The sequence below is a fragment of the Bidens hawaiensis genome, unplaced genomic scaffold (genome assembly GCF_021521415.1).
Source record: "Bidens hawaiensis isolate Kalapana, Puna unplaced genomic scaffold, B.hawaiensis_p1.1 tig00034651_1, whole genome shotgun sequence".
Lineage (NCBI taxonomy): Eukaryota > Viridiplantae > Streptophyta > Magnoliopsida > Asterales > Asteraceae > Bidens > Bidens hawaiensis.
The window spans coordinates 62474-90075 of NW_027496005.1; the positions used below are offsets into that span (position 1 = coordinate 62474).

Below are 27602 nucleotides of genomic sequence, written 5' to 3' on the forward strand. Positions count from 1 at the left end.
CAAAGAGTAATATAGACTGATTCTCACGCCGGAGGGTGGTCACAAGGAGGAACCCCCCCCCCTTTCTTAGTGACGAGCTCACGGTGTCTGTTTTGCAGGTTATCGGAAGAACCATCTTGCCGGAATTAACCCCTCGTGGGAAACGTCTATCTAACCCTCAGGTTACTCGTAATCTGCCGGGGTTCGACTGGTGTTTCTTCATTGGCGCCATCCGTGCATAAAGCTAGAACTTTATTTTTCTCCAGTTTTTTCAAAACTTCTGGAAAGATGGTTAAGGATACTCCGGTCCCGAAACCAAGTAACCAAGAGACTCCGGTAATTATGACCCCAGCTATAAGGGGGAATACCGAGTACACAAACTTTACGAACACTACCCCAGCTACCCAAGCCGGGGCAAGTGAAGTAAATAATCAGACACTGGGATTCACCGATACCCAGTTAGAAAATCAACAGACGAGGCTCCCCTGCCAAACACTCGATGAGGTTAAAGCGTGGGCCAAAGCACGTCAAAAAGAGTTCCAAGCTGAGTTGGATGAACGTTTACGTTCACTCCAACAAGTGGAAGAATTCGAATACGACGATGATTCGGAGGAATCCGAGGAAGACGCGAACCCTCGTCATAGGGCGAAAGGGAAGCGTAAAGAAAAGGATTCCCAACCGAGAAGGCGTTTTGGAGAAGCATTCAGTCCAATAAACGTGGGCAAAAGCCCACGGGACTTCTCCAAAACATTCACGCCAACTGCGGCAAGGGCGGGAACGTCCAAATTCGCAAGGGACATTGCGGAAGCAATCGCCCCAAGAAGTGCCAAACAAATGTCCAACATAGGCACGTACGATGGTATTTCTGACCCTGACGATCACTTGAACAGATTCATCGCGGGGGCGACCGTCAGTAACTGGACGGAACCCACGTGGTGTTATATGTTCCAAATGACGCTGGTCGGGGCAGCTAGAGCGTGGTTCGACCGTCTGCCGGTCCACCACATCTACGATTGGGCAGACTTCCAACAGAAGTTCAGCCAACACTTTAGTCAGCAAAGAAAGTACACTGAGGAGCAGTGGACAATCCTCAAGTGCGTCCGAGAGGAGGAAGAATCTTTGCCTGACTTCATCACTCGCTTCAACTCGAAGAAGCTAAGCCTGGGCAACGTTAGCGAAGATCTCGTTCGCGCCGCTTTCATCCAGGGCGCAAACGACCCGGAACTCATCCGCACCCTGACGGGCAAAGATGGCATGCCATCCACATGGGATGCCATCATGACCGCAGCTAAACGCTTTGCGGAAACCGAGAGGCAACTGGGTAGAGATCTTCCACAGAGCACGAACCTCTACACCCAGAAGACGAGGGAAAACAACGTCCTTACTGCCCGATTAAACAAAAAGCGGAAGCTGGGCATTTGGCAGTCAAGGGTAAACTTTGACACCCCGTCCGGTTTCCAACATCGGTTGGGCGGAAGAGATAACGTGAAACCGGAGAAGAACTCCAGGTGGACGCCACTCACAAAGAGTGTGACCGAGATATTCGCCACGGAGGAGCTCCCGTGGCCAAAGGCTCCGTTTATCCGGCATCGCCACAACGCTGATCGGAGAAAGTATTGTGATTTTCACAAAACCAAAGGCCACAACACTGAAGAATGCTTAGACGTAAAGGACTTGGTCGAAGCATTTGTCAAGGATGGGACACTCGCGCACCTTGTGGCGAAGTGAGCGTCGAGCAGGCTGATGCGTGAACCCCAGTTGGGGAAACGCACGAATAAAAATCGCAGCTTCAACGGAGGCTACATACTGCGTAAACAACGAGATCCCGAACAAGATACATGTCGGATCGATGGTGCTCCCATCCAAGCCACGCCTAATGGGAGCTCAATTACACAGTTTGTATGTAGATCAATTCCAAATTTGTAAAGAAAAGGCCTAGAGCCACTTCTAATGGAAACGATTCTCCTTCAAATTGAAGCTGATGATTTTACATTTATATTTTATGAACTTTGCACATGGAGATGCCGGTATCCGCCGCATCAAGTGAAGAATCGTTGCGCAGGGAAGGCGGCAAAACCCGCACAAACCCAAAAGCATCAAACCTTCACGCAGGTCAGTTAAAGGGGAAAGGTTCAGCCATCCCACTATGTGAAAGTGCCGATATATCCGCATGAATCCTGGTAGAGGAAGCTGAACACTAACCTATTAACAACCACGCGTTGAACGGTCGATTCGAACACTAATGCCGGTAGTCATCGCATCAAGAAGAGTCATTGCGTGGGGAAGGCGGCAAAACCCGCATAAACCCAAAAAACGACAGAACCTTCACGCAGGTCAGTTAAAGGGGAAAGGTTCAGCCATCCCACTATGTGAAAGTGCCGGTATATCCGCATGAATCCTGGTAGAGGAAGCTGAACACTAACCTATTAACAACCACGCGTTGAACGGTCGATTCGAACACTAATGCTGGTATTCACCGCATCAAGTGAAGAATCGTTGCGTGGGGAAGGCGGCAAAACCCGCATAAACCCAGAAAATGACAAGACCTTCACGCATGACAGTTAAAGGGGAAGAGTTTAGCCATCCTACCAAGTGCAAGTGCCGGTCCTATCCGCACACTCACAAAGGGGGAAGCAAAACTTCAACCTACTGTCAACCACATTCAAGGTTAACTTATTCTAAACACTTGGGAAATCGCTAATTTAAACTAAGTATGCAAGTCATATAAGGTTTATAAAGCAATGAACCCAAAGGAAATAACAGTCTTATCCACAAAAAGATTTGTATTTCACAAAAGATATATTACAAGAATGGCCGGGTAACTACCCACCTACAAAATAAAATCTAGTCTATCCTAGCAGCGGGAAGGGATCTTCAGAATCAAGCTTCAGGACCACTTCCACTTGGACCCGCCCCATCAGTAGAGCGTGGCGGTTCAAGGAAAGCCTTGAGGATAGCAAGTCCATCATCAGCAGCAGCGACTTCCTTCACCTTCTCCACCACTGGATGCGGGAAGGCGGCATATTGGTTCACCGCTTGGTCATATGCAGCTTCGGTGTCCACATCGAACAAAGGGAAGTTGGAAGGCGGGACGCCTTTCTCAACGAACCCTAGACCAAGCAGGAAGCCGGCCTTTTCCCCATCCTCATGAGAAGCGTTGAGGGCTGCGCTCATGGCATCATCGTAAGTAGTTTCTGAGAAGACCCGATGCACAACCTACAAAGAAAATACAAGTGTCAAACACCTTTTCTATGTACAAAGGAAAGCGTGAAGACGTAAAGCTAAACATACCTGAGACAACGCTTCTCGAAGAAGCCATTCCTTGGCAACCAGAGCTTCTTGGAGGGCGGCTTGAGCTTGGGTGCGGGCGCGTTCGGCTTCGCTTTTGTTAAGGTTGGCAAGTAGCACTTCCTTTGCAGCAGCCTCTTCAACGCCCTTAAGCTTCCGCTCGGTGTGGTCAAGCACGCCCCTCTGGTCCAGGATCTCTTGGAGCTTCTTGGCATCTTCCATCGCCAAGGCATCATGAGCACGTTGGAGAGCCTCTAATTTGGCCTTGAGCTCCTCGTTCTCCACGCGTAAAGGCTCAGCAACGGCTTCAGCCTTGGTGGCCCTCTCGGTTGCGTTCCTCGCAGTCTCCTTAGCCAGCCGAAGCTGTTCGTTAACAGCTTGGGCAGCCTTGGAGCGGGCCTCGAGTCGCGCTTGAACCTCAACCTCGAGGGCCTTGAAGGCCTTCTCCTTCTCCGCAGCAGCTGCGGCCAACTGTTGGTTCTCCTCCCGAAGAGCCCGCGCTTGAGATACTTCCTTGGCGCGAGCTGCTTTCAACTTGTCGTTTTCACGACAAAGCAGCTCGACGCGCGGCTGCATCCGGGCCTGGAGAACCCGAAGCTCATTGGTTAGCCTACCCTCCTGGTAGCTAGCCATGGCTTCCCCCAACGCACCATGGGGAGCAGCGTGGCGAGCCCATTCCACGCACTCCACAGGGGTACGAAGGGTTGTTCCTCGGCGGATGTTCCATCGCGGAACATACACTTCATTGGAATCCGACACTGCAAAAGAAACAAAGCAGTTAGGAAAAAGATGAAGGGATATATAAGAAAGGCCAAAAGAACCCTACGAACCTGTAGGGTCGATCACAGGCCGATAACCACCAAACCCATCGCCTGAACCTAAGGGAAATCCATCCAAAAGGTCGGGCAGATGGGAAGGTGACAAAGATTGGAGAGAAGCCCCGCGCGTACCTGATGGGCCGACCGTCGTTGCCGGTGGCGGAGGCATAGTAGCGGCCGCCGTGGTCGCCGCCGCGGAATCCGCATCAATTGTAACCGCCGGCTCGGTGAAAGATGCTGTAAAAATCGCACTCACCGCCGGCGGTGACGTCATCTCAGCTGAAACAGTCGGCTCAAAGGAGTGAGCAACTGATCCAGCGGAAGCAGGCGCAGGCGCCTGGGTTGACGCCTCGGGTAGGCTGACCGAGCCTACCGTCATTGGCGGAGAGGTACTCCTCTGCGCTCCACCCTGGAATGCGTCAACATCCACGCCTGCACAAGAAGATAAGTGTTTCAATAAATTCATGAAGTATGATAAATCTACAAAGATAAGAAGGATGTTTGTACTTACGGGTTTTCTTGAGCCTGAACGTACGAACGGGCGGGGACGAACCCGATGGAGCCGGTCTCTTGATGCCGGTCACCGTCGTCGTCATTGGTTCTCCGGAGGTAACAGTCGTAGCCTCCGGAGCAGTGGTCTTCTCACCACCGGGGTTCCCCGCCACCTCTTCATTATCTGACTCAGTGTCAGATAGGAGCACTGGATCGGCTGTGGAGGCCGCCTTCTCCTTCCCTTTTCCGCCGGCAGCCTTCTTCTTCCGCACCAACGGAGGACCATCTGCGGATTCCTCAGAAGAAGACGGGATGTCAGGAATTCCAGCAGCAGGTACAGCATTGAGGGGTGGAGGATAGAATAACGCCTTACCTGGCCGCCGGTGGCTCAGGATCTCGTGGCCCAGCGGATAGACCTCCACAAACCGATCCGCCGTTTGTTCCAGGATGGGTAACTCGTTCTCGTCTAGAGCACGAGTACCCATCCGCGCGGGACCGTCAGCTTCCCGCGGGTACAGGAGCGACTCCAAATCGTTCCCCTCTGAAAAAAAAGAAACAGTTAGAAGACAAACTCGTATCAGCAAGAAAAACAAGACATACCATAAGGAGTAGAGTTCAAACCGTATTCGAGAAGGATGGGAACCTGAGACGCCTCCTTCCATACCCGGCTCATCCCCAGCATCACCATCCCGGACTCCGCAAACCGGTAAACCGGAGATTGGACCCGGGATATCTTCGCGAACCATTCCGCCTCCTGGTAGTTGGAAGCGTGAAGGCTCGGAAGCGCTTGCCCATTCTTAAACTTCATGGCAATGGGGATGGCGCGGGCAGAAATGTAGAAGAACTCCCGCTTCCACGATCGGAGACTGCGCTCGGTCGCGCAAATCTTCAAACCCTTGATCCGGGTTGTCAGGGTGTACCACCCCTGGATGCACCTCCAAGTATAGAAGGTCATCAGGCGGTCCACATAGGGCTCAATGCCCAGAATCCGGCACACCCACTCGAAGTGCCGAATCTTGGCAATCGCCATCGGATGCACCTCGGTCAGGTGCACACCGTGCCTCTCCAGGACACGGTACACAAACTTTGTCAATGGGAACCTAAGGTTCCCATAAACAAAGAATGCAGCATATACCCCGATCTTGCCGCTGGGGGCATCGTACACGGTCTGATGGGGTTCAGGAAACTCAGGCTCGAGAGGATCGAGCATGAACTTCCTAACAACATACCGGTACTGATCGCCGGGCAGAGCACACTGGCACTCGCCAGCAGTACTCTTATCGTCGACGACAGCTTCAGCATCATGGGAAGACATATTGCAGAGGAAGAAGAAACGATTTCGGAGGAATGCTCAACTGAATAAGGGAGTATTCACCAGAAATCGCCTTAGAGATGAAGAGAAGTGAAGGTGTGAATAACAAAGGACCCTCTTCCCCTTTATATAGTGATCGCAATTAATGCGATGAATTTGATGCGGTGGAGAGAGAAATTGAAGGTGCAATGAAACCGTGACATGTGGCACCAGGCAAGCTGGCAACAGCTGTTGAAAGGACGAGTGCCACTAATTTTGCGGCCACGCGCCCGAAAAATCGCGCCCACGCGCCGTAAAAAGCGTCTGGAATGACCATATAATGTCACGTCGCCATAACTTCCAGAACGTCCTAACACAGTCAGAAGAAACCGTCGCACGACGACTGTTCTTATCCTTTCACCAACTCTTCAAATTTCAAAGATTCAAAAAGATTCGAAAAGTAAGCGGGAAAAACCCCTTACCCTGGCTATCCAGTTGTCCGTAAGACGGCTGCGGGTACAGTGTTAAGGCAAAACCCTTCACATACCTAGCACCCGCAGGGAACAGAGGCCAAGAATACCCAACTATGAAGTCGGGTGCGGGTACAGTGTTAAGGCAAAACCCTTCACATACCTAGCACCCGCAGGGCACGGAAACCGGAAAAACCCAATTATGAAGCCGGGTGCGGGTACAGTGTTAAGGCAAAACCCTTCACATACCTAGCACCCGCAGGGAACGGAAACCGGAAAAACCCAATTATGAAGCCGGGTGCGGGTACAGTGTTAAGGCAAAACCCTTCACATACCTAGCACCCGCAGGGAACGGAAACCGGAAAAAACCCGACTATAAAGCCGGGTGCGGGTACAGTGTTAAGGCAAAACCCTTCACATACCTAGCACCCACAGGGAAGTGAAGCCGAGAAAATCTTGGCATTCCACCGAACTACAAAACGGGCACAGGTACAGTGTTAAGGCAAAACCCTCCACATACCTAACACCCGTAAAAAGTCATACCTCGGCACCCAATTGTAAGTCGGGCGCGGGTACAGTGTTAAGGCAAAACCCTTCACATACCTAGCGCCCGCAGGGGATTAAACGCCAGGAACACCTCGGCAACCATAAGTCAGGTGCGGGTACAGTGTTAAGGCAAAACCCTCCACGCACCTAGCCCTGCAGGGATTTAACGCCAGGGATACCTTGGGAGTAAAGTAACTAATAAGACGAAGTGCGGGTACAGCGTCAAGGCAAAACCCTTCGCATACCGAGCACTCCATGGGAATTGAAACCAAGAAGGATCTTCTGGGCCATGCTTGCAGAAACGGGATTAACATCCCCGCATAGCGGGAACGTCAAGAACTAGATTGTTTGAAACTTCAGGATGGAATTGGTGGTTATAACATGATTGATCACTATGTTCAAAACCACCAAGACCTCATGGAGAATCTACACAAAAGGTTCTAAACGCTCCTGACTTGCGGGGAGGTTACAGACCTATCCGCATCATCCCAGAGATCAAGCAGAACATTGGGAAATTCTGCGTGACATTGGGAAACCCGTGGGTAAGACTTCCCGCGGAAAACCCATAAAACTAAACCCTTTTCAAAAACCCCTTGCTTAAGTCCAAAAGTTCACCTCACTTTATTAAACATTCATGAGAAGAACATTGGACTGGGGGGACTTGAAGAGGTAGGTCCCAACAGAGGTGGTTAGGACCCGCAAGACTCCCTTAAAAGGAGACGTCTGCGCAGTTGAACACGCAAGACTCCTTAAACGGACGTCTGCGCAGTTGAACCCGCAGACTTCACCATAGGGACGTCTGCGCCGCGACCTACCAAACCCGCAGGACCCACCACGCTCAGAGTTGTGACGACCTCACATGCGGTACGCAAGCTGGTCCCGCAGGAAATGCCTCCCTATGGTTTCCAAGTATCCGCCTGTTCCCGCAGGTGCGGATACCCGCCATTAGGGACGGGCCACCCGCGCAGCATGGCTACACGCATAAGGCTCAAACTCGTAATAATTCAGTAGTCACCTGAAGAAGGAATGAGCAAAGCCGGGAGCATTCCCGCATAAAGGCGGGAGGGGGAAAACTCCCGCCTAAATGAGCCAGTCCGTATAATAATGGAGGATCTTTTGTGTGATACCTGACGAGGTATGGACAAAAGATCTGACCAACGATACGACAGCTCACTGACAGCAGCATGGCAGACAACACGCCACAGCACTGTGACCAATAGCCGCCGCCTGCTCACCAACTCCTGCCATACCACGTGCCTAGCCTGTAGTTGGTGGAAAAGGAAAAGTGAACAGCACGCCTGGTCACTGTCAGCCGCTGCCTATCCACCAATTACCAGCAGAGCACGTGTGTAGGCCACAGTTGGCAGAGTAGTAGGCCGGCTAAACCTCCTTGGAAACCCACCTTCGGCTATAAAAGACATCAAATGGTATTATCATTTCATCATCTAATATCTTGTATAATTTACCTGATAACTGCTCTAGTATTCTTAATATACTTTTATATTCAAAGAGTAATATAGACTGATTCTCACGCCGGAGGGTGGTCACAAGGAGGAACCCCCCCTTTCTTAGTGACGAGCTCACGGTGTCTGTTTTGCAGGTTATCGGAAGAACCATCTTGCCGGAATTAACCCCTCTTGGGAAACGTCTATCTAACCCTCAGGTTACTCGTAATCTGCCGGGGTTCGACTGGTGTTTCTTCAATAATGAAGGGTTGAGTTATTCTACAAAAGTCAATAAAACTAAAAATTATCAACAACAATTTAACTTTCTATTTTTAAATAATAAGACTAAAAGAGCATGAACAATACCATAAACTCACAAAACCTAAGCTATAACATCATATTCCAAACATTATTCTTTAACTTCTTTTCGCAAGTAAACTATCATCCTATGTAAGTCATATGACTCAACAGTTGTCTTCTATAATTTAGAACTTATTTTTAATTGATATGATATTTTACATAGTGAATTAGATTATACAAGTTCTCATAAAAAACAAAATATTATCCTTTTTAAGACATTAAAAAAGTGAGATAAATCTATATGTTTTTATTATATATAAATAAAAATATTATAACATATATGTTTTTATTAAATACTACAACCTAGTGGTATGAGTTTGCCCCTCAAAAATAAGATGACGGGTTCAAAATTTTACAATTGTAATAATAGAGGGGTTTATGTAGAAAAACTTGTTAAAATGTTTTATAATCAAATTTTAACTACTACTACTACACTTCTAATAACACCATATACAAGTGTGTGACGCCCCACTAACCAAGCATGAAACAAGTTTTAAGTGCACTCAACTCAAACTCAAGTGTACACACAAGTTCATGTCATCAGTTGTAATCCCGTCACGTAGGCATGAGGGCTCCAACTTATTTTTCATTCAAAATCGCTTAATGGTTTAGTTATTATTTAACTTTTTACTATAAAAATGTGATTAATTGGATTAAATGGTGGCCTGAAACCCGTTAACCCACCGACGCTTCCACCCTCTACCGCCCCCTTTCAACGAGAATTTGGAGATTATGTAGAAGAGTCCCTCTCAAAATTTAAGGTCCAATTTGTAGTAAACCAATAATCAAGGGGTCTTAAAAGAGAAATACTGAATAATGGATCTGACAAGTCAACATTCTGTGTGGACTGAATGAGAATGCTTTTATCGTAAGTTTTACCTTGGGAGAAGTTCAAAACATTCACTATGTCTTCTCTACATTTGTATTTATTTGCACATGATTATTTTTTTATTTTCATTTTATTGTCATCAAGTGTTAAATTTCTAATTTTTATATAGTTTTACTACAAGATGAATATAACTATATGTATTATAAAAAAGTAGTATTTACATCAACATATAAGGCAAACGGAGAACAGACTGCGTCACCGTAATTTTTTAAAAACTACATTCATGGATCTTGAAGTGGAAACATTACTATGTGTCAAATGCAAAATGTATAAATACATGTTGGTTGTCAATATATGTTTTCTCATGTTTAGTCATTTTACATAAAACAACTTTTAGAGCAGCATCGGCGGCCGTGAAACCACTACTCTCCGATTCCACAAGAGGAGAAACCCTTGTTAGATCCACACACTGACACACGTATGTTTCCCTTCAACTAATCCCATGACAAAATGACAGCTGGTTGATGAGTTAAAACATAAAAACAAAAAATTAGTGAGTTAGTAGTAGGTGTGTTCAAAAAGCTCGCGGCTCGCTTGAAACTCGCTCGAAAATAGCTCGGCTCGAAAAAGCTCGATTTTAAATGAGCTCAACTCGACTCGGCTCGATTTCTGAACGAGCCGAGCTCGAGCCAAGGTCAGCTCGGCTCGTGGCTCGGTTTTGGCTCGACTCGTTAGCTCGGCTCGCTGGCTCGTTTAGATTAAACCCTAAATTTTAATATCAATATATAATAATATCATACTTATACATATATTATGTCACTCGATACCTAAAACCTTATAAAAGAATAACGAAAATAAAACATATAAAGTTATAATTATTAATTTTTTATAATATGTATGTTAAAATTATATTTTTTATCTTTTATAAATCAAAATTTGTAAAATAAGAAATTAAAAAATTAAAAAATAAAAAATTCAAAAATTCAAAAAAAATAAAGGAGACTGGCTTGACGAGCTCGAGCTCGGCTCGAGCTTTAAACGAGCCGAGCTCGAGCTCGATTTTTCAGCTCGATAAAGAAAACGAGCCGAGCTCGAGCTAGCTCGATTAAGTTTGAGCTCGAGCACACTCTGGCTCGGCTCAACTCGGCTCATTTACAGCCCTAGTTAGTAGATTATTCTATTTCTCAATGATAAATGAAAGGCAAAATAGAAAGATAATGTTCATTTGTATGGTTAGGGTAAATTGGTATGCCTGTTTCGAGTAATCCGCGTGTCATTACCTTATTCTCGTGAAAAATTTGAAAGTAATCTCACATCTAATTTCATACATGAATACCTGCCTCGTTATTTATCCTCAATGTTTGGGATTTTGGGTTTGCCTGTCAAGTCCGGGTTGTTAAATTACGACCCCTACCACAAATAATCACTTTAAAAAAAATTATTATTTATTTTACAACTACCTTCTATAGTATTTATGTATTTTAAAGTATGGGAATCGCTTGTGGTACATCTACGGACATGTCGACCAAAGAATACAAAAACCAATACAAGTGTCTAGTATACCAAATACCGGTCATGCAATTACTAATAAGTGTTTAGGCACTAACATACTTGGTACAATAAAATAAATTACAGTCATTGCTAGGTCAGTAAACTAACTGAACGATCACGAACGAAGACATGTTCATGTTTTTCATTTAACTTTAACCGAACATGAACACAAACATATAATCGAACACTTTCTTCTGTTCATGTTTGTTAATTAAGAAAATGCACACCTTCATGTTTAGTTAAGTTTGTTTGTTTTAAACATAAACGACAATTCCCAAACGTAACGAACATAACTAGACAAACATAATCAAACACAAATGACAATGATTTATTTTTCTCATTAGAAAAATAACCAAGTAAATGTGTGCGCGTGTGTGTATAAATGAGCCCCTTTAGGTTTATATTTATGAAAATATAGATACTTATGTATTTTTTAAATAATTTAATCAACATAAATGAATGAACAAAATGTGTGTTCATGTTCGTTCGATTAAAAAAAGGAACTTTTCATCAAACAATCCATAACACTTCTTTCACTTAGACTACTCATTACATACTTGTAAGCATGTCTTGAGAGAAAGAAAACATGAACTAAGCAGGGTGTATGATTAACACCTGTACCTTTATAAAAATGAAATGAAGTATATAATTAATGGGTACCTTTATAAAAATGAAATGAAGTATATAATTAATGGGTGCAGTTACTGTACGCTAATGCTTAACGTACATTAACGTACGGGAGACGCTCAAAGGCAAAAAACATAGGCAAAAACCTAAAAACGCTCAAAAACATTAGACGCTCAGCCAAACGCTCCAAAAACGGTCTTCGTGAAAAAAGTGAAAAATTGATCGATTAACCATCCAAAACTGTTTTTTTCGGAGAACAAAATGATTGATTGGATATGTATTGACGATTCCGAGATGTTTGGATGTGATTTCATGGATCGATTTGTGAAAAACGGGATTCACGTACGTTAATATACGTTAAGAATTAGTGTATTGGATCTTTTCACTATAATTAATAATCTAATACAAAACTGTAATATAAAGTTATTAAGATATATTAAAGCACTTATGGAAAAGTGGGTAGAGTTGAAAGTTTGTCCAACACCCAACAATGCAATATAATCACATTAATCATTTTCCCATTAAGTTATGAACAATAATAATATTTATAAAGTGTTTAGTGCAAATCCAGTGTGGATCTTTCCATAATATGACAAATATTACATGTGTCGTAACATGAAAACCACTCCAAATATCAAAATGAAAACGACACCATTTCTACTACTTTAATCCCCTCAATAATATTTCTAACTTCGAGGCAAAACTTTTTGAACTTTTAGGTTTATGTTATTTTATATAAATGCATCAATAATTTTTGGATTATAACATTAATCAAGTCCTATAAATTGGACAAATTGATGTAAATTTACTTTTTTGTAATTGTTGGTTAGGGATGTTCTGGCTGTCCTCTAGTTTATTGAGAGGGCCTGTTTCGGTCTTGGTGCCGAATGTTTATAAATGTTTACGTTTTGAAAAAAGTTTTGTGTTAACGTGTCTACCGCTTATTAAACATGTCATGTTTAGGTTTTGCTGTAAATAAACGGATCAATCGTCAACCCATGTAACAAAAATAAATACACAATACCCGATGTATAAGTTCAAATTGTCGATATGTCTTAATCTTCAACCCATATAATTTGTTTAGATAAACGGTTACACTAGTCACGTTCATTGAAGGTGGTTCCAGATATTTTTCACCAGTGACAATTTTTTTCGATATTTAAATTTCTCTTATCTCTGACTCTGATTTTTTTGGCCGAGTCCAGCCACATAAATAATAATAGCTTGCCGTTGAAGCCGGTAAAACTAAGAATTTCAATAATATTTTTGAGGTAATCATGATCACGAAAATGCAATGCAGTACTTATTCGAATTCATGCTCTTTTTAAATTTTTAGCTTTCCACTTTGTTTCTTAAATGCAACATGTATAGATTGATCTTTTCTAAACAAGTTCAAAATTTTCTATTCAGTCGAAAAACCGTACCATAAGTTACATATAAAAGAACTGCATTGTCCATCCATGTGTCCACGGTCCCCATTATACATGGTTTTAAGCATGTATACGTCACGAATTCAGGTTTTAAGCATGTATACGTCACGAGTTCAGGGCCGGCTATAAGGGAGGGTCGGGTGGTCGACGGACCCCGGCCCGACACCCCGATATGCCCGGATTTATATATATATATATATATATATATATATATATTTATGAAAAACAATATGTATATATAATGTTTAAATTTAATCACACAACCACTAGCTTGGTTTAGTGGTAAATGAGTATGACTTTCAATCAAAAGGTTGTTCTAACCTCACTTGTCACATTTTAACCCTATTTTTATATATAAAAAAAGGATTTTTACACAACCAAATCATAAGGCTCAAAAAGTTAAGGTTTATTTAAAATTAAATTGTTTAAATCCAACATGATATCTCTTTTTATTAAGGCTAAAAAAAAATTTCGCGTTCAACCCAAAATTTTTTAACTGTTATCGAAGCCGGGCCTGCACGAGTTGTGTTTGAGTACATAATTTTATCCGTTAACCCAAACTCATCTACTTACCTTCAACCTAACACGATTAACACACTTACACAATATTAGTTACATTTTATTATTGAAGCTCAAACAATACATCTTTTAAATGTTGTATTGTTTCTAGACTACCAAAAGCAGCCATTTAACTATCTTGTAGGAAACTGTATATAGGGGGTGTTTGGCCTAGCTTTTATTTTTAAGCTTATGCTTATATATAAAATTAGTTTATAGCTTTTTTCTATGATTTGATAAGTTTTTTTTAAGTGTTTGGATTAGCTTATATTCTATAAGTTAATTATATGTCTTAATAAGTTGTTAAATCCAACAATCTTTAATTTGTTAAAGTAATAATTACTAATCCACCACCATTTGAGGACAAATGAGTACTTTACACCCTTAAACAAATAAGCTTATATCAAATAAGCTAAAAAACCATCTTCAAATAAGCTTATTCAAATGAGCTTATATAAGCTAATAAGCATAAGCTTAAAAAGCTAAGCCAAACACAAAATTAAGCGTATTTTGTAAAAAAAGCTAGGCCAAACACCCCCATAATCCTTTCATATTTATATCCATATTTGTCTGTATCATATCATCTCTTCTGCATAAGCAACAGAGGGACCAATACATTTTGTACTCTAACTCTTAACACATGTATGTCACTCCTTCATCTTCTTCACAACATACCTCTTATCTAATCCTCTTAACACTTCAAACACCTTCCACATTTTCCTTCACAGTTATTATAATATAGTTATCGTTCTAAAAAATAATAATAATGCCGTCCACCTCTTCCTCTTCAACATCCTCATTCACATCAAACCACCACGAATCCATCGACCCGGACCTCTTACGACTCCTAGTCACATTAATCAACAACCACATAGGCTTATTAATCTCCAATCCAAAATCTCGGAAAACCATACACGCTAAATGCACGTCAAATCTCGATATTCTCAAACACGACTCGTTTGATTTTACCGAGCAATCGGTCTTGTCAAATTTATATTGGGGGATACAAAATGTAGAGGATGCGGTTGAGTCAAAATGTGTTAAACAAATAAAGGTATCAGAGACCATGTTACAGGCCCCAGCCTCGTTGACCGAGCCTGGGGCCACCTTAGGGATATCGAACGAGTATTTGGTGTGCTGTTCATATTTTTATTTAAGTTTGTTAAGGAAGTTGCATGGGGATGCAATGCAAGTGGCGGTTTATTTTTTGCAAGCGTTGGTGGCGTCTCCTGCGGTCGTGAGGGATGAGCTTGCACCCGAGCTGTATCGAGCCCTGGTTGAGTCGTGCATTGTGCCGTTGAGACCGGATTTAGGGGGCGGGTTCGATGGGGTTAAGTGGGGTGCAATGAGTTATAAGGCGTGGTTAATGTATCATCAAGTTGTTGATTATGGAAGGTCACCATTGTTGATGAAACACAAGTCTTATGAAATTAGGTAAGTCCATTTATTTCTTTTGTTGAATTATATATGAATAAAAAGAAGTGATAGGGATAGCAAAAGAACCCTATGTTAAAAAGTCGTGACGAGTAGATATCAGGTAATACCTAACCGGATTAATCAGAATAAATATACTTGTAAATAATTTCTTTTTCTTTGACATCGGATACTATAATAACTATCTACTACTTCTACTATTTTATTAATTCTTATTATTATATTTTCAGTTTCCGTCGATAATTATGAAAAAACAATAGTAAAAAATGTATTTAAAAATCTCAACAGATGACTTGTAACAAAATAACAGATATATATATAATACATGACGAATAATTATCCAATAATACATTAGGGGTATTGCACGAGCATAAAACCAGTTATACAACGGAGTATGAGACTTGGGATATCAATATCCATTACAAACCCGTCTCGTTAGTGATATACTGTTTTAAAAAGGTAATAAATAAATCATTAAACAGTAACAAGTATGATTAAAACACTTATTTTTTACTTAAGGATCAACCTATAATTTTATATAATCTAATAAAGTAATAATAATACTTTTAAACTTATTTTTTTATATAAACTAAAAAAATTAGTATCTAACACTTAACACTTTTTTCATGCTTAAAAATGACCACTTACTTTTTGTTATCTTTTAACTAGCACACAACCTTTAATAATATATCTTTGCACACCACTTTCCTTCTCACAACCCATTATTACAAGTACAACTTTACACTTTCTAGTAAGTGTATGAATTATGTGTCAACAAAGTAAACAAACATTAGTGTAATGGTCGGTAGACTAAAATATATAGTGACTTAAAAGTAGCCGTAAATTAAGACAACTAAATAATCAAAATGTGAATTGATAAATGTTGGCTAGATCAACCTAACCGGTTAATTTCGTCAAATTAATCCGGCTTGGCTAGGGGTGTGAACGGTTCGGTTTTAGTTTTGTCATTTAAGCTTGAAGTTTTTGGAATGAAATTTTTTTTGACTCAAAATAGTGAACTTGGACCTAAATCAGTTTGTTAATCAATAAATAGTTCGTATATTTTGCATTTGAGCCATAATATTTGAGTTACATATTTATTATTAGATTCTTATAAATGACTTACAGAAAATGAAAAACTATGAATTTGGTTCGGTTTCGGTTTTGCCATTCGAGTTTGAAATTTTTGAGACGAAAAATTTTGTTGGCCCAAACTAGTGAACCTAAGCCTATATAATTTTGTTAATTAACAATTAATGGTATATTGATTTATATTAATATCAACTATCGCCTTTTGGTCGCTGCCGGTCCCAACTAATGAATTGGCTCCTGACAGTCCCAACTTTGAACGTATTTGTTCCCAACGGTCCGCGACTAACAGAATCTCAACACTGTTAGTTGTAGGTTGTCGGAAAAATGTTTTTGGCCTGAAAACTCACATTTTTCTTGGAAAACACCACTTGAACACCGCCACCACCACCAGCAATCGACTCACCACCAACCAACCACCACCACTTGAGCACCACCAACCGATTCCGACGATGGTTCTAGGGTTCCGGCAACCTCAATAATTGGGACTTTTACTAGAAAAAGGTTCCTAAAGGTCCAATACAAAGTTACAAAGATGTTTGGGATGAAAATGTTGAGTTTTCAAGCCAAAAACGTGTTGCCGGCGACCTGCAACGAACGGCGTTAGGATTATGTTAGTCGCAGACCATTGGAAACAAATACGGTAAAAGTTGGGACCGTCATGAGCCAATTCATTAGTTGGGACCGGCAGTGACCAAAAGATAATAGTTGGGATTAATAAAAACCAATATACCATAACTAATTAATTGATTATATTACATTTGCGTAAAATATTTGAGTTACCTACTTATTAAATTCTTATAGGCGACTTAAAACATAAAAAGTATAAAAAATGAATAACTTTGGTTTGGTTTTTTTGATTTTGAATCGGTTTTTCCGGTTTAATGCACACCCCAGTTTTGACAGTTCTCATAGCTATGCTAGTTTCTTGCAGAAACACAAAGGCTTGCAGCACATCATCTTCAAATTTACATCATAATCATAATCATAATCATAATGTGAGTGCTTATTGTATCAGTATACATTTTAACCAAATCTTTCTTAATATGCAAACTTACAAATAACACAAATGACTAACCATTTCATTGCAGTATAAAAAAGTGCATCCTATTGATCCTCAACAGACTACAACACATGCAACCATTGCAGCAACATCTGTTTCGAAACAAGCTTCAGGAAGCTGCGGTATGATCAAGCGCCTTCAAGATCTTATCATGGAAGAAAACTATCAACAGAACTCACATTCCGCTATTGTTGAATGCTCGGTTTCAAAGAAAGATTCTGAAAGCTCGAGTACGAAGCGTCTTCAAGATCTTCTCATGGAAGATCAGTCAGGCTCACATTCATTGTGTTCAAGCATTAGTGATCTTAATGATGATGATTTTCAGGTATTGCTGATCATGTTCACATTATTGTGTTGTTATGTATAACCGAACAAACGATCGAACATGAACAACTAAACGAACGGGATTTTCATGTTTGTATTTTCTTGTTCAGAAAATGAATGTTTTCTTGTTGGTTTATGCTTGTTTGTTAAAAGTATAAACGAATGGTTCACAAATGTAAACAAACGAACAAAACGGAAGATGAATGAACGCAAACAAACGTAACTGACCGAAAATCAATTAAAAGTAAATGTGAACATCAATCTATTAGGTCTACAACTATACTAAAATGTAAGGGAATTTAAATTATATAACTATGTAAATGAACGTAAATGGACGAACTTAAACAAACGTAAACTAATGAAGATAATAACCGAACGAACATAAATGAATTTAAATGAACGAACGTAAATGAACGTTTATAACATAAACAAACTTCCTATCGGACGTTTACGAATAATTCATTGAACGTTCGGTTCATTTACAGGCAAAGGGGCGCCTTAGGCATCGTCTTCAAGTAAATATGTTGTAAATACACATTGTCCAATATTTTAAATAAATCATTAGTGTGATAAAGCTAACTATCAATTTTTTTTTTTTGTTTTTTTTTGTAACTTGTTAAATAAAAGGATTTAAACATTTGTGAAGTATACTTTGGACCATCTTTTGATCTGTTCTGTTTCTATTAAACTAACATTTTATTATAACTAAACTCAGGGATATGCAGAAGACCAACCAGAAACATCAGTCACAATGTCAAAATCACAACAATTTTGGAACACTTTAGAAGATGAAAAACAAGAATCCACATGGGATAATCTGCAAATCTCTCAATATTTAAAACAAAATATTAACCCGAGAGACGAGTTTTTATTTTCTGGTGAAAATAGTTATAGGGTGGAACAAGCTGAAATTGTCCAGAAAGTAATATCAAAATTATGCTTCTCAAAATTTGAAGACAATAATGATGACGACGACGACGATGATTCGACGACAGTTGAAATTACAACTGTGTATGAAATGTTATCAAATAAGCCAGGATTAAAATACTCGTTATTAAAAGATGTCATTTTGGATCAACTGTTAATGGCTCTTTCAACTTCAAAGGAACAAGGGGTAACACGCGCGTCGATATCCATAATTTCAAGTATCATTTCGTCGAACCCATCCGTTATTGATGAGATAAAGAAAAAAGGTTTAAACTTGCATGATCTCGCAAACGCTTTGAGGCGAGATGTTTACGAAGCAGCGGTTTTGATTTATTTAATAAACTTATCACCAAACGAGATCAAGAGTCTCGAACTAATGCCAACATTAGTCAAAATCATTTGTTCTTCAAGGTGTAATAAAAGTGGCTTGAAGTCACTTTATGTGACACCTCGATCGGCTTCGCTGATGATTATTCAAACGTTGGTGACTGCTTTTGATCAGTTTGTAAATACTATGCATTTGGCTGCGGTTACTTCACCGAAAGTGATTTCGTGTCTTGTTAATGTTCCAAGAAAGGGGAGTTTGGAAGAAGTTATATCGTTGGCTGCGATTCTTGTGAAGTGTATGAGATTTGATGGAAATTGCAGATGTCATATTTTACAGTTTACGCAAATTTCTACGTTTGTTTCGCTTATATTAAGCAACCACAAGCATGCAATACTTTCAGGACTTGAGTTCTACCATGAGTTATTAAGAATGCCACGGTACGCGTTTTAAACAAATTGGAAAATATTTGATGTTTATATGTTCTAAACATAAAACATGCACATTTTTATTGTTATACTAAGAGTGAACTGCGGTTTTGTCCAAATATGCGGTTTTAGTATAATATTTTCAAATTTGTGATTTTAATCCTTGTGGTTTCATTTCACTTGCAAATTAACCCGAATGTACTAATCCCGTTAAGTCTGGTCGTTAAACCTATAATCGTGTTCTTCATGTGAGGGGCTGTTTTCAGTGGCGAAGTTTGGACTGAGGCACCGGGGGAGCCGAGCTCAAAATGTATACAAAATTTCACAAACGGGGGGGGGGGGGGGGGGGGCTCAAATTTTCGGCCGAAAAAGGCTAAACTTACACTATGTATATAAATTTTCGGCCGTAAACGGGTAAATTTACACTACTGCGCAAAAAAACAGGGTGGCCGGGCCACCCCAGGCCTCAATGAAACTTCGCTAGTGGCTGTTTTGTCCTTTTTTCCCCCAAACACACCCCGGCCTCTCACGTGAGGGAGCTTGCGAATTAGGACTTGGGTTTATTTGGGGAGAAAAAGGACAAAACTGCCCCTCACGTGAGGGGCAAACTGATGGGTATAACGACCCGACTTAACAAGGTTAATGAATTCGGGTTTAATTGCAAGTGAAATGAAACCATTGGGACGAAAATCACAAATTTGAAACTATTGGACTAAAACTGTATATTTGGACAAACCACATGGACGAAAACTGCAGTTTACTCTATACTAAATATTTGTCGATAATATTTACAGGTCATCATCGGTAAGTTTGCTACATAGACTAAGAGAAGAAGGAGGCATTAATATTATGTGTGTTTTATTGCTTGCTATCCAACAAACACAACAAGAACATAAGCTTTTAGCAGCTAGCTTGTTGCTTCAATTGGATGTTTTGGTAAGATTAATATAAGTAACATTTCAGCCTCAAATATTGATAAATGCTGATTTAATCTGTTTGCAAAAAAACATCATTTATTTGAAAAGTTGTAACACGTTACGTCCTTTCCACTAACTAGTGTTAAAAGTTCTGCTAACTTTTTACGAAATGACTAATTTGCCCTTACGCATAAAGACCAAAATAAGAATTTTTTGCAATTTTTTTACTTTTGTTTCTTAGAAGTAAGGGCAAAATTAGGGGTGCGCACAAAACCGAACCGAAATCAATAAAATCAAAAATACCGAACCGAAAAACGCAAACTGAATTAGAAACGACGGTTCGGTTTTGAACTTTAGCAAAAACCGAAATATTGGTTTTGGTTCGGTTTTGTATTTTGTTAAGGACCGAAAAAACCGAACCGAACCGAAATAACCAAAAAAATTGAAATAACCATAGTATGTTAAGCGTAACCATTAAAACGAAATCTACCGACGCCCATTTGCTTAGTTTTAACATATGGTTAATAACAAATACGCCCTGCTTGCGGTGCGCACATATAATGTATATATGTGTGAACCCTTGGGTGGGCAAAAGTAAAATTGCACTAATTTTGACGTTATTTTACTAATCTCGTGAGAATAACGTTAAAAGTGGCGGAAGGTTAATCAGGCATCATGTGGTGGCGTTGATAGCCGAAAGACAACGGTACATGCACCAATCAGCCGGTGTCCCGATGATTGTGTCTTATGTGTCTTATGTCCAAGGCTTGATGCAAAACTACTATCGAGCCGGGGGTCTCACCGGAAGTAGCCTCTCTATCCCTATGGGGTTGAGGTAAGGTTGTCTACATCTTACCCTCCTCAGACCCTACCATAGCTTTGCTATTGGTGGGATATACTGAGTACGATGATGATGATGATGATGTTAATAACAAATATATATGGTTGCTACATATGGTTAATAACTAATAATACCAGTACTTTTAGTTTTGATTTTAATTTTTGATTTTAAATGTATCTTTTATTAGCTTTTAATATTTGAAGCCAAAATAATCAATATTCTATTAATCATTAGTTTAAAGAAAAAAAATATCATGCCCAATTTCAATATCTTGGGTCAAGTTTTTTTTTTTCCCAAAATGTTTTGGCTCGATTAGCAAAACCGAAGAAACCGCATCCAAAACCGAACTGAACCCAAAAACTAAAACCAAAAACCAAAAAAAAAAAACCGAAACCTAATGGTTTAAAAAATCATAAACCGAAAGTTTGGTTTTTGGTTCGGTTTTAGTAAAAAAACCGTACCAAACCGCACCACGCACACCCCTGGGCAAAATAGTCATTTTGTAAAAGTTAACTGATTTTTAGCACTGGTTAGTGGAAATGACGTAATGTGTTACAACTTTTTGAATAAATTATGTTTTTTCTGTAATTAACGTAGTTTATGGTCGCAACGACACAACCTAGGTGGCTAGGTTGGTATTTATATATCTAAAGGACGAAAAGTGTAATTAATACGGTTCCATACTTCCATATATAACTTTGCCAAAATTTATTTTTAGCCCTTGGATTTACATAAATTACATTTCAACCCAATAATATTGATTTGTCAACTAATGCAGTTATATGATAAACACTTTCAGGAAGAATCAGCTGATAACATTTTGAACAGGGAAGTGGCCATTCAGACTCTCATGGAGTCGGTAACGTGTGAAGAAAACCCGAATGCACAAGAATTAGCAGCATTTGTATTATCGAATATTGGTGGAACTTATGCATGGACCGGAGAACCGTACACAATAGCTTGGTTGGTAAAGAAGGCTGGTTTGAATTCTATATTACACAAGAATACTGTCAAAAACATTGACTGGTCAGATGATATGCTGCAGGTAAGATATAGTTGACTTTTTTGGTCAAATGTATTACTTTCCATATTCAACTTTTGAGAAGAAACTTTTATATATTCCAATAGTTTTATGACTTTATCATAAGAGTAAACTGCGGTTTTCGTCCCCGTGGTTTGTCCAAATCTGCGACTGTAGTCCAATAGTTTCAAATTTGCAATTTTCGTCTCTGTGGTTTCATTTCACTTGCAATTAAATTCGATCCCACTAACCCCGTTAAGTCTGGCCGCTAAACCCATCAGCATGCTCCTCACATGGGGGGCAGTTTTGTCATTTTTCTTCCCAAATAAACCGTAGACCTAATTCGCAAGCCCCTCACGTGAGGGGTTGGGGTGTATTTGTGAAAAAAAAAGGATAAAACTGCACCTCGTGTGAGAGGGGCACGCTGATGGCTTTAACAGCCAGACTTAACGGGGCTAGTGAGCGGGTCTAATTGCATGTGAAACGAAACCACAGGGACGAAAATCACAAATTTGAAACTATTGGACTAAAATCGCAGTTTTGGACAAACCACATGGACGAAAATCGCAGTTTACTACTTTACTCTTATCAAAACATTCCATTTCTGTAAAATATTTACAATTTTTTTTGGAGTTTCAACAATATTAATTTTTGAGATGAAAAATTGTTTCTTTGACCATGAAAGTCAAAGTTTACCTTTGCTTGTGGCTACATATAAATAAACTTAGCATCATTATGAGCATGTAGGAAAATGGAACCGAAACATGGAGCGGGAAAGTTGCCCGGCACATAATAAAACTTAGGAATCCGGTTTTCTACACTTTGAAAAACGGATTACAATGCAAAAACAAAAGAGTCTCACGAGACTGCCTCACGACAATTGCATGGATCGGTTGTGAGATCGTTAAGGCTCCTGATGATGTAAGATGTTTAGCTTGTGACATATTGTTAAGTACAATTGAACAATATGTGCATCCTGGAATGGAACTTGAAGAAAGACTGTTAGCATGTTTATGCATGTATAACTACACTTTTGGTAGAGGTAATTAATATTTTTTATATTACAATTAATATTAATTATATAGATTTGGTAATGTTTATTAACATGCAATGTAGGCATGCATAAACTAACACAACTTTCGGAGGGTGTACGAGAGTCACTCAGACGCCTTTCGAGCATAACATGGATGGCAGAAGAATTGTTGAAAGTTGCAGATTATTATATGCCAAATAAATGGGTATTTTTTTATTTTTTTAAAATTTATTTTTGTGTTATTATAGGTTAATTACTTAAATTACTGAACTGGTCTTTTGATTTACAGAGAATATCTTGTGTTCACACACAAGTTTTGGAGGCAAATTACAGTGGAAGTGGTGCTGTAAATTCACTTATTTACTATAGGGGATATCTATTTAGTGGATACTCAAATGGGTCAATTAAGGTTGCATATATAGTCAACAAAAGTCAACTACAAATATTTTCTTAATTAGCAATATTTTGATAATATTATCAAATTGTGTTATTATTATGATATGGTAGGTTTGGGACATCAAGGGACAAACAACAAATCTTATAGCAGATATTAAAGACCACAAAATGGCGGTAACATGTTTTGCGCTTTTGGAACCCGGGAATTACCTTTTGAGTGGATCCACCGACAAAACAATTCGGGTATAAACGGCTCTTTTAAATATTGTGTTAGAGCATTCTCAGCAACTCCTCTAAAAGTTTTGTGAGAGAAATCTCTAAAAAAGTAATTGGTTGTAGACGAGAGAAAATTTAAAGAGATGATAAATTGAGTAAATTTGGACTCTGTTTTTTTTTAATATATTTGAAAGTGGTTGTGAGTGGAGGAGAGAGAAAAGATATTTATAAAAATGTGAAAAAATATTATTTAATTGTATATGAGAGAGAAAATGTAGTATTTTTTAGTGTAATTATAGAGATATAAATAAATAAGCTGTTGTGAATGCTCTTAGTTAAATCATTGGTTTGTTATTGATATAACAGAAATATTTTGCTAACTGCAGATTTGGCAAATGTTTAAAAGAAAAATGAAATGCGTGGAAGTAATTACGACCAAAGACTCGATACAGAGTCTTGAGACTTGTGGTGAAATGATTTATGCGGTTACACAGAGTCATAAAATGAAGGTAAGTATGGGTTATAAAGTGATTATGTGAGTTTGAATAATAAGATTTAAACACGGTTAACATTACGTAGGTGATTGATTCATCAAGAAAAGTGAAGGATGTTATCAAGAACAAGAATGTTAAATGCATAAAGGCCACTCTTGGGAAAGTTTACATAGGCTGCATGGACTCAAACATACAGGTTTTAAATCTTTTATAACTTAACTACTTAAGCAATCATTATACTTCGAAAAAGAACAGTTCACTTTATTTATATATGTTATAGGAATTAATAATCGGAAACAATCGACAACAAGAAATCAAAGCTTCGTTGAAGAGCTGGAGAATGCAAAGCAAGCCTATCAATTCATTGGCACTTTACAAAGACTGGTTATATAATGCAAGTACATCTATTGATGGATCAAGAATTAAGGTTTGGATTAAGTTAATAATATGATTAATTAGTATAATACTATATGGACATAGAGGTGCACAAAAAACCCGAACTTGGAACCGGACCCGAAAAAAAATCCGGAATCGGGATTTTAATACCTGAACCCGTACCCGACCATACCTGTTGGGTACGGATAGGGTATGCATTTTGGTATCAAAACCCGTACCCGGAACCAGACCCGATTTGTACCCGGTAATACCCGAAAACCGAAACCGCTTGGTTTTTCTAATACCGAAACCGGGTATCTCAAATACCCGATCTATACCCGAAATTACACGAAAAATACCTGGAAAATACCCGAAAAATACCTGGAAAATACCCGAAAAATACCCCTAAACACTGCAACCCTTAAAAAAGTTACGATCTAAACCCGGAAAAAAGCACGAAAAAATCCGAAAATATGTTTTTTCAATACCTGGAAATAGGGTACTAAAATACCTGGTTTTAGAATACCCGTTTCTATACCCGACCTAAACCCGATGCATAGGGTATGATTTTTAGAGACGATACCCGGACCCGAACCCGACCTGAGTATTGCTAATACCTGATTTTCCAATACCCGGTCATGCCCGAACCCGATTCCATACCCGAAACCGGTTATGTGAAAAAACTCAATTTGTGCACCTCTATATGGACATGTTAAATAGTATGTTACTAACTAAATAATGAAATGCAGGATTGGAGAAAACAAAGCAAGGCACAAATGTCTATAACACCAGAAAAAAGAACAAATGTTGTAGCAATGAGCATAGTTGAAGACTTTATATACTTTACCACTAGTGGTTCATCAAGCAATCTTGAGGTGCATGATTAGTGATTACCTTTAATTTTTTTTAAAAAAATTAGTATTTTTTTTATATTATTGTCAACCTTTTATAACTTTGGCTCTTATAATTAACAGATTTGGTTAAGAGGTACACACCATAAAGTTGGAAGGTTATCAGCAGGCAGCAAGATAACAAGCATGCTTACAGCCAATGATATGATCTTATGTGGTACCGAGTCAGGGTTAATCAAGGTAATATTTTTTTTAGTTAATTGGATTAATTGATTTATTTAAAAGAGCAAACCGCATGAAAATACGATACACAATTCACATTTTACCGCGTATGCGCAACATATTTCTTTGAACCGTTTAATATAACTTGAAAGTACAATAAGTATGTTGTATCGAACGGTTGCGGTAAAAAATGAAAATAGTTTCATTTTTTCCATTTAAATTAAGGATTCTTACTTTCTCTATTTTGCATGATTAACAGGGTTGGATTCCTCTTTAATGGCATGGTTGAGTGCATATTATGGGGTAAATATATATATATATATGAAAGGAAAACTGGGATACACATATAAATATATATATGTATATGTACATGAGTTGCATAGTGTATATCTCAACACAATGGCCATTTCCCAAATTTTTCATACAATAAGAAACTTGGAGAGGTGGGCCATGACAGATGATTGCATCTGGCTATTGTGGTCATAGGTGATCTATTATTTGTATTTATATTTAGTATATTGTATTTTACTACATGTAATTAAGGTAACAATTGGTATGAGCTTAAGCCTATAAAAATAAATTAAAAAGACATACAGGAATAAATCTTCAAGTGGGTTTGGGCTACTGGGCTAGTGAATATGGTTGGGCTCTTGTCATGTTGTAAGTTGTAACTTCCTGATTCTCAAAAACATTAATAATAATAATAATAATAATAATAATAATAATAATAATAATAATAATAATAATTGTACATATTGTATCAATATCATGTTTGGTATTTAATATTAATGACAATTTCAAATGAATAAGAGAAATCAAACATTTAATTATACATTATATTATTAAAATGAGGTTAAAAAATTTAAAAATAAAATGTATTTAGATAATAACTTTAAAATAAATTAATTGCCATTTTCATTTTTGAAAGAAAATAAAGACATTAATTAATTTGAGTACTGATTTCATTTGCTTGTCGAAACCAATTTCTAGTTTTGGAACATTGGTTTAGACAAAAGTAAAACTAGAGTGTGTGAGTTTTCCGTTTTTAAAATAGGTTACGTATTAAGGAAGGACAAGTGAGCCCGATTCGAGGGGAGCTCAAACCTAAGTGACAACTTAAACTTTATATATTATATCAAACTAATACATGTAATTACATACGCTATACATAGATATAAGCTAGTTAAGCTCGAGCGTAGGAGCACTCAAAGTCGTCTCGACTGATTTTGATCACCATATGAAAAACCAACCTTGTAATTATGAAGGAAACGACATGTAAGATATACAAGTTAATGCAACTTGATAAAACGTAACAATTTTATCATTGTAAGTAGACATGGAAGGAAACCCACACTAAGTGTAAGCATGCGTTGATTTACACTACAACTTGGCATGAATGACACCATTTGAAAGTTGATCACATTTGAGAGATTGTTCAAATAAGTCCTCATTTATTTGATAACCATTAATACTTAGGTTCTCTTATTCAACCATGCATGTTTACTTTGAGCTCTAGCTTCCCTTATAAATAGACAACTTTCAAGATTAGCATTTCATCAAGCCCTTGATTTTAAGAACAAATATACATCAAATGGCTAACAAATCAATCATCTTAATCACCGTTTTGAGGTCATCAACATTTAGGATTTAGTTCTTATCGTCATTGACCCATTTATCATTAACCATATCATTGATATTATTCATGAAAACTTAGAACTGATAATCAGTTAGATCATCATTCAGTTGTGCCAATCGTTTTAATTCTGATAATCAGCAAAGCCAAATATCTAGTCATTTGGTTATTTATTTGATACAAAAAGATTTTCAAATAGGTTTAATTACTTGTCCAACTTGCTTCACAACCTGAACCCATGAGATTGGTTCTCTCTCTAACAATGTTTTACAATCAAAAAGTAATTGTGTTTAACAATCAAATCATTCAAACTATTTGACATCGTCTGT

General features: G+C 38.9%; 1 protein-coding gene across 1 annotated transcript; it reads left to right on the forward strand.

Annotated features, from left to right (window-relative positions):
* The first annotated feature begins 14361 nt into the window (after window positions 1-14361).
* On the forward strand, window positions 14362-26130 carry LOC143586430 (putative E3 ubiquitin-protein ligase LIN-1). The gene is made up of 16 exons (XM_077067979.1): window positions 14362-15118; window positions 17142-17205; window positions 17299-17595; window positions 18310-19286; window positions 20069-20210; window positions 21832-22077; window positions 22801-23095; window positions 23170-23291; window positions 23376-23495; window positions 23594-23725; window positions 24085-24207; window positions 24278-24388; window positions 24473-24619; window positions 25317-25442; window positions 25542-25658; window positions 25900-26130. The coding sequence occupies exons 1-16, from the start codon at window positions 14451-14453 to the stop codon at window positions 25915-25917; spliced, it is 3705 nt and encodes a 1234-aa protein (XP_076924094.1). The 5' UTR covers window positions 14362-14450; the 3' UTR covers window positions 25918-26130.
* Window positions 26131-27602: the final 1472 nt, after the last annotated feature.

Coding starts and splice junctions, on each gene's coding strand:
- LOC143586430 (XM_077067979.1), top strand. CDS start 14,451: ATGCCGTCCACCTCTTCCTCTTCAACATCCTCATTCACATCAAACCAC. Junction 17,206..17,298: donor ATCATAATCATAATCATAAT/GTGAGTGCTTAT, acceptor ATTTCATTGCAG/TATAAAAAAGTGCATCCTAT. Junction 19,287..20,068: donor GAGTTATTAAGAATGCCACG/GTACGCGTTTTA, acceptor TAATATTTACAG/GTCATCATCGGTAAGTTTGC.